We start from the raw sequence: 8,390 nt of genomic DNA, 5'->3' as shown, positions 1-8,390 counted from the left end.
AATGAAATGAAATGCAGGCTCAACCAGTATCAATTAGTAGCATTTACAAGTTAAGTAAAAATCTTAACTCTCACAAATCTGTCTCACTGTGTCCTACCAAATTGCTCACCTGTCCCTTAACCATTATTTAAGTATTTTTTAGTTTATTTGACATATTTTTCTTTTAAGGGGATACATCCTGAACCTGCCAGCGAGGTGGTGGTGCGAAAGCCCAAAACTGTGGGGAAAAGATTCCTGCACTCCACACTTTACAGAGCTTACACAGGTTTAATGGTTTAATGTTTTTATGCCTATGTTTCCTTTGTCAAAACTTATTGTGATTATGTCACTCATGTGTTTGTAGGACTACTACCAGATCGCGACATTCTGGCATCGGGAGAATAACTACGCCAGCTGGAGTCCCCACCACTCATCTCTCTTGTCCTAGATGGTCTCTCAACCTTGGAGCTGGTACCATCCAAATTTGGGTCTGTGCCACAGGGCTCACCGTACGCTTACAACAATAACTGTTGAGCGGGTATGGCGTGATGAGTCTTTCATTGCTCAGATGAAATCTAAACTGGATATGTTTTACTTTAACACCTTCATCGATGTGTTTATGTCAATGCAGTAAGGCTGTTAATCACTGTAAATAGTTTAGTATAGTAATAGTTTGTAAATAGTTTAGTTACTCATGAAAAATACATTAAAGTACCAAGTTCTTTTACATGAAATTGAATAATTTGTTTGTCTGTTGTCTTGTAATTTATATTTTAAAAATGCTTTTTGGTAAGGTTGGACTCCTTAAATATTTGATTTGATGGATATTCATTTGCATCATAATCTATCAATGTATAGTGTAGTTATAAAATGTTACCTGAAATAGTTTTTTTGTTTTTACTAGATATTGTAAATTGCACTTGTTTCCTTTGTAATTCAACTAAATCAATCCACAAATAAAAAAAAACATAAACAGGGCAGTATGCTGCTCAAGTGTGTTTTAATTGAATATTTGAAAGAATTCAAAACATTTAAATAACTACATAAAGCTAGAAAAATTTACATACATAAATACTTTAATCAATAAAACAAAATGGGCCTTGATAATTTGCCAGAACACAACAGTTGTGCCAGATCTGATTGACAGTTCCAATTAAAGTGAGTGGCACTGGAGAATCCCAGATGTGGTAGGACTTGACTATGGCAATTGCTCGCTCCACAATGATCCGCACCAAGCAATGGCTTGGGTCTCCTCTGTCTCCTTCTTGCTGAACTGACCAGGATGTCTAAATGGTGGAATGGTGACTTTGGCTCCAACTTCATGAAGGAGGTCCTGAATGAGGGAGCCTTTATCTGCCATGACTTCATCCCCTGGCTCAAGCAGAGGAAGGATTCCACTGACCTTAGTGATTTCCTTGTCAGACATGCAGCCTGTGTACAACGCTGAAATAAATGTCACCAACCCACAGGGAGCAACTCCGATCAGCCCTTTCAGAGTGGTGCGGTTCTTGTATGCAGAGAAAGTTTCAGATTGTAATGTGAGGGATGGGTTAGGTTTTGTCTTTCTAGAAACCAGTTCAGGGTTGTTTGTAGTTTGTGACAACTGGCTTATTAAAGTTGTAAGTTGTGAAAACTTACTATTTCAGTCATTTTCTGCTCATCATCTGAACCAAAACAAATAATACATAATATAATAATTGTTATGTGCTTGGGCACAATATGATTTATGTTTATTTATTCATGTTTATGGAGACGTTAGTGATCTTTTGTTAATACGTTAGGGCTTGCGTAATGTTTTGTTTTGCGTTATTTAGTTATGTTAATTAGGGGCGCTGTTGGCCCGCCTATAGATACAGGTGGGCTGATGGCATCGGGACGTCTCCGCCTTCCCTCTCGCTCTTTTGTTTGTCTCAGACCCCGGAATGAGGCTGGCCGATCTGGCCGCTGCGGGCCACAGCCGTTTAGGGTATGTTTGTTAACTTTGTTCTCTTTTTTGATTTTGGCCTGGTGTGACCGGTTGTCCTGTTTTCGATTCCTTCTTTGAAGTAGGTTCTTTTCTTTTTCTTAGTCCGGTATCCGCCGAGGCTTCGACGGCCCCGTATAGGGTTGGCCCTCTGCGGTACCGTTTTGTTTCTTTTTGACCGGCTCACCAGGTCCACCTTTTCGTTGCTACTTTTGTTTTTTTTTTTTTATTTTCTAGGGCACGGGATTTGAGGGTTGTTTTTTTTTAACTCTTGTCTTCTCCACAGGAGACGAAAAGACCCAGGAGGAAGAAAAATTACAAATAAAATCCTGTTGAACCCTCATTTTCGTTTGTCTCGTGTCCCTAAATATGTTGAGTCCCTGGGGGACGTAACAATAATATATAGGAGGCCCCCATCCTCCTAAATCTGGCCCTGCTCACAGATAACATTTGCCGTCCTCTTTTTTCATATTTAATGAAATAATTTTATTTATTTTCATTTTTAAATGAATGTGTTGATTGCTATTTTGCCAGAGTCACTGTGCAGTATTGTTAAATGTAAAGAGGTTTTACAAATATGAAAGTTACCGTATTTTCCGCACTATAGGGTGCACTGGATTATAAGACACATTATCAATGAATGGTCCATTTTTGAACTTTTGTCATATATAAAGCGCACTATAAGGCGCATCGTCCTGCACATCCCAATTTGTTTAACTTTGTGTGGATCGCATGCGCTATGCTCCATTTAAAATGGACGATTTTGGTGCTCTAGCGGAGCTGGTTTGCCTGTATCAGCATTTATACGATCCCTCTAGGAGAGATCACAAAGAGAATCAAGCGGTTCAAAACTCACGGAAGAATACTGAACTGACATAAGCATCAAGTACAAATGCCTATGGCTCTCGCTTAGGTCCGTGCGCCGTGTATAGAGCCCTGTGTAACGCTACAAAGTGTGACTATAACTGAGCCTTAATGCTGCAAGTGGTGTGGCTTTGTAGTTTACTAAAGTTGTGCTAAAACATTACAACTTCTTACATATATAAGGTGCTCTGGATTATAAGGCGCACTGTTGTTTTTTTGAGAAAATTGAAGGCTTTTAAGTGTGCTTTATAGTCCAGAAAATACGGTATAAATTTATGTTTGACATTATTATAACACAAATTCAAACATCACAAGCAGCAATATATTATTAAAATACAGAATAACATTTTTTCTTTATTAAATTAGCAGTCAGAGATGAACTAATGAGACATAAACAACCAGAGTACAGAGGTCAGTCGAGGTTCTGAGGTTCATTGAGGTCAGACTGATGAAGTCTCAGGACTCAGTTTAACCCTCATGAATTGATGAATAAAAACATTACAAAATGGATTAAAGTGGCTGATTTTTTTATTTCCAATATTTCTGGGTTGCTTCAAAATAAGAAATGCAAGCAAAATATTTTAAATACCATGGCACATTTTGTTTCCTTTTTGCAGTTTCCATCCTTCAGTAAACTGTGGATGGGTGACTAACTTCACCCCCACCCACATGCAGTGATTGTTGCATTGAAGCATCCTCACTGTAACATACTTATTACTGTAAAAATAGAATTGTGTACTCGGATGTAGCTCAACATATGACACCTCCACCACTGAAAATATATGTTGGACTTTGTTCAGATCAGCTGATGAGATCCTCCAGCTGCTACAGCCAAGACAGAGCCCTCCGTTTCAGCAGCTGCTCTCCATAAGGCCTGCTCCTCCATTACCTCTGTGCCCATGACTGCAAGGCCTTCACAACTCACAAACACAATAATCCATTACAATAAATAAAAACAGACAACACAGCTGTGGTAGGCAATGATTATATACACAAAGTTCATAAACAGAATGGAAAATATTATTAAAGTTGTAAAAAGGTATTTATTTATTTAACCTTTTTGAAATGTATCACTTAAGACTGCTATCCACCTCTGTTGTATTGTATTTACAATGTATTGACAATAAAGCTGTCCCATCCTTCTATCCAAAATGTCACTGTATAACTAACAGTTCAAATATCCAGCTTTAAGTAAACCAAATTAAGTAGAAAAAGTAAAAAAAGTAAAACCAAAGTTGTGTGTCTTTTTTTTAAATTTAGCTTTTTTTGTAATACATTAAAGTTTTTGGTACATTAAGGTTGGGAACTGAGGTAAAGAGCTCAGATCTTGTAATCACTGAGATAATGTACCTCTCAAATAAGAGAATAGAAATTCATTGATTAAGTTATAACAAACGAACATCACGGTGTAAACAAGAGATCATCAACAAAATGTTTTTGAACACCATGATAAGTGAAGTACTGCCTGCTGCTTATTTTGATGAGAGGCAGAGTTGAAAAAGTGATGGCAAGATCTTTTTTCTAAAAAAACAAATCAGTACATTGTTGTGTAAATAGGAACACTAGAAGTGGAACCAGTGCAAAAAATGAGTTCTTATCAGTTTTTGGTGCCATTCTCTACAGGTGATCCCAACTCAGCACTGAGTCAGAGGTGGACTTATTCAGTCACATGGATGTTAGATTCTGGAGCCATCTTGCCAAACCCTGTGACAATTTACAAATTAGAAACAAATTTCCTTAAATCAAGAAAATAGCTCTTTTTTTGTGGTGCAGGTTATGATGAGACATTAATTCAGCAGTACACACACCAGTAAATCAGGTTAAATAGGATGTAGGCACCTGGGAAGATTACACGAGAGAAAGTGTCAATGGTATGGGTGTTCTGGATGATGCAAAATCCGTAAACACAATTCTTTTTAGTCCCTGCGAACTCACTGTCCAAAGCTAGATGCACCACCATTTGCTCCTGTTTGTCTGATTCATCCTCAGATACCTTGGAGGTTCTGATGTACCCTGCCAGACTGTTTGCATCTGCCTCGTATGTCTCGTCCAGCATCATGGTCTTGCTCTGAGGCATGTCACAAGCACAAGGCAGATTTTGTGACTGAGTGAAAGAGAGAAAAGAAAGCACAACTTAGTATAAATTTCTGGAACTATTTGTAGTTGAATGGAACTTCTGAATGCTTATTGTACCTGTTCCCTCACTTTTTCTCTGAGCCTCCGGTCTTTCCCGTCTCTCACTGTTGTCAGGTAGTTGACAGCTGCATACTCAAGCACGGAAAGGAATACGAAAACAAAACTGACCCAGAGGTAAATGTCCACGGCTTTGATGTAGGAGACCCTTGGCATGGAGGCATTGACTCCAGTAATAATGGTAGACATTGTGAGCACAGTAGTTATACCTGGGGCACAGAGAATTAACATTGGTTTAAGATTGTTATAGTGCCAGTTTAAAAATACTCCTCTCAGGGCACTATACAAAAAATGAAACATTTAATTTAGATATAATTACATGTAGCCCAATTCAGACAGATTAATTATTTTCTGTCCATTTCATTCTACAACAATCTAATTATAACTTTATTCAATTTTATCAAATTCAGATTCAGATTTAATATCACAAAGTCCAACAGCTTTTTCCTTGGGATTTGATTAAAGCAGAGAGGGAGAGATCACTAGAACCAGACTCAGGACAGGATTACTATTTGCCTTAACTGGCTTTCTTAACTTGTTATTCACTCCATGTACAAAAACTTTCCATAAGATACAGCATTTCACAGTTTGTTTCATTTTGTACTTTCTCTTATATTAAATATATGTCATAGTTTTGGTGTTTTGGTGTGATTTGTGTTCATGTCTTGTCACTTTCATCTCCCCAGTAGTTTTCCGGTTCATGCCTGCTACGCCCACCTCACCCGTTCCTTGTTGTGTGTCACAGCTGCAGCTTCATCTCTCCCTCAGTCTTTTAAAACCAGTCTCTGTTTATCACTCCTCACTGGGTTCTTTCGTTCCGTTTTGTCATGCTTGTCGTCTCTTTGTTCCCTGCCATGCCTCGTCTCGCCTTGCTTTCGTTTTGGATATTTTGTTATTGTTAATTTCCTTTTTGCTGCCACGCCAGCCTTTTGTTTTGTTGGAGTTTTATTTTAATAAATTATTTTTTGTTTCTAAAGATGAGTCTGGGTTCGCCCCATCTTCCCTCCCCCCTTGTGACAATATAAACTTCTATTTGTCCATTCTAAAGGAAGTGTGTGTGTGTTTGTGTGCAGGGGGACACTGAGCCAAAGCCATCCAATAGGAATCAATGTCTCACCAATAGGTCAGAGCAGTGGCGTCACTAGGCCTGTTTTAAAAAATGTTTTCAAGCCCCCCTAAATAATTTTGGTGTCCAAAAAAAAAAAAAATACATATATATATATATTTTTTTTTACAAAAATTCAATATAATGTGGCCAGAATATGAGTTTAAATAAATAACCATATAATTCACAAAATAAAAATAAAAAATATGTTCATTTTTCTTGTTAAAACTGTAAACATACTTCTTGTTTGATGTTCTGAATAAAAATATAATTGGTTGCTTAAAACATTTACACAGTAAGGTATCTGTTAAATGTGTCCAAAAATGTGGAAAAGCAACTCAGGTTTTGTTAGCTGTTTGAGAAATTTTGTTCTCGCCCACTATGTTTGCTCACATCCTGTGCATCTCCTGGGGGCTAAGCCCCCCTTGTCCTTAAAACCTAGTGACACCCCTGGGTCAGAGGTCCCCAACCCCCAGGGATTGGGGACCTTTGACCAAACCAGAACCGGTGGGTCTAATCAGACATTAGTGGACATCCTCACATAGATGTTTTTTTTATACGTCTTGAATATGACATCTTTTCCCATTTTTAGTTGTTAACCAAATTTGCACCATGTTTAGACAAAAGATAAAGTTGTCTTTTTAACAAAATGGTTGTTGTGTTTCATCCTCCTACCTAGTGAGACTCTGGCAGGGACAGCCCTGCGGTCAATCCAGAAAGACACCCAGGACAGCATGACCATCAGAGTTGCAGGAAAATAAGTCTGCAGCAGGAAAAAGAAGATGTGACGCCTCAGAGTGAAGTTGATGTACAGACGGTTGTACCAGCCTGGAGACAGGGAAAAAAAAAAAAATAATAATAATATTAATACAGTGAATGTTTGCAAATTCCAAAATGTCAGATTTAACAGAAGGATAATGTTTCCTTGTACATTGAGAATCTTACTAACTGAACTTACTAATGTGTTTAAATGCCAGAATGATTGGGAAAGAAGCTTTATAGATGGCAGAATTTGTGTGTATGCGTGTAGTGGGGGCAGGGGGATTATACGGAAAATTCTAGTCAATCCTTCCTTCTTTAATTATTATGTTTATTGCCATGTTGTTTTGTTTTGTTCAGTTTGAGAAGGAGTCAGCTGGAGATGCCTCATGTAGCTACTCAAGTGAAAGAAAATCAACCTGTTTTTTAACAGCACTGTGTTCTTCCAGACATCAATGTTGTTTCACTCAAAACTCTCATTTGAGTTGTTTTTAGTATAATACAATATTATAAGTTTTTTTTCTACATATTTAAAAGTTATACACTGTGAGTCACAAATTAAGTTTTAATTAAACTGATGACCCACTCAGTCATGGTTTGTCTACCAGAGAAGCAACAGCCATTTCTCTTTTTAATGTAAAGCTGCTTTGAGACAAACGTTTACAACAAGCTACATGTTAGCAAATAATAAAAAACAGCAGACTTAGGTTATGGAGGCTAATAACCCAGCTAATTAATTAACTAGCATTGATCTGTCAGGCTCTCAGTGTCACTTTACATACTGCAGAAAAACAGAGAAAAACTAATATTCTATGCAATAAGCAAAACTACTTTAGAACTAAATTGATCTGTTGATGTCATTTAGTTTAGGTTTGCCACTTTTGTGTGTTTTGTGGAGGTGATAAAGAAAAATGACAGCTTAACAAAACAAAACAGTTGTCCAGACTTAAAACAATCTCTTTAAAGGGGAAACTTCATCTCCTCGTGAATGGCATATGTCAAGTACTGCCTAAAGTGTTAGGGAAAACAAGCTGCTCATGGTGAATTATGTCCATAATGTCCTCTACAGTCTGATAACAAACATTGTTTCAAAACAGCCTACTGACTCTCTGGTGTTATTTTTAAAAATTATTCTCAGTCTTTGTGATTTATTTAAAATTTAGCCTTGATCTTAAATACCATTGTAAGTAATAATGTTTTATATATATATAAAAAAAATAAAAAAATTCCCTTCTCACCCTCCGCGGGTGGTCTTGTTTCATCCTCTGAGCTCGGGTCCTCTACCAGAGGCCTGGGAGCTTGAGGGTTCTGCGCAGTATCTTGGCTGTGCCTAGAACTGCACATTACTGGACTGAGATGTCTGATGTTGTTCCTGGGATCTGTTGTAGCCACTGCTCCAGTTTGGGGGTGACTGCCCCTAGGGCCCCGATGACCACAGGCACCACTGTGGTCTTTACCTTCCAGGCCTATTCCAGTTCCTCTCTGAGGCCCTGGTATTTCTCCAGTTTCTCGTGCTCCTTTTTCCTG

At 37.9% G+C, this 8,390-nt stretch overlaps 1 protein-coding gene across 2 annotated transcripts in view; it reads right to left on the bottom strand.

Annotated features, from left to right (window-relative positions):
* Positions 1-3,804: 3,804 nt before the first annotated feature.
* The window catches only part of LOC108248740 (gamma-aminobutyric acid receptor subunit rho-2-like), a 41,647-nt gene continuing 37,061 nt past the window's right edge, over positions 3,805-8,390 (bottom strand). Inside the window, exons 7-9 of one of the 2 annotated variants that reach the window (XM_017437710.3) lie at positions 6,780-6,932; positions 5,000-5,208; positions 3,805-4,910 (exon numbers count right to left, since the gene is read on the bottom strand). In XM_017437710.3, the coding sequence (XP_017293199.1) occupies positions 4,599-4,910; positions 5,000-5,208; positions 6,780-6,932 (674 nt within the window). In that variant the 3' untranslated portion in view covers positions 3,805-4,598. The remainder of the gene's footprint in view (positions 4,911-4,999; positions 5,209-6,779; positions 6,933-8,390) is intronic. The other variant, XM_017437711.3, reaches the window with a different exon arrangement.

Source organism: Kryptolebias marmoratus, linkage group LG19 (assembly GCF_001649575.2).
Source record: "Kryptolebias marmoratus isolate JLee-2015 linkage group LG19, ASM164957v2, whole genome shotgun sequence".
Classification (NCBI taxonomy): Eukaryota; Metazoa; Chordata; class Actinopteri; order Cyprinodontiformes; family Rivulidae; genus Kryptolebias; species Kryptolebias marmoratus.
The sequence above is the reverse complement of the archived record's forward strand: the minus strand, read 5'-3'. Positions and strand labels throughout refer to the sequence as shown.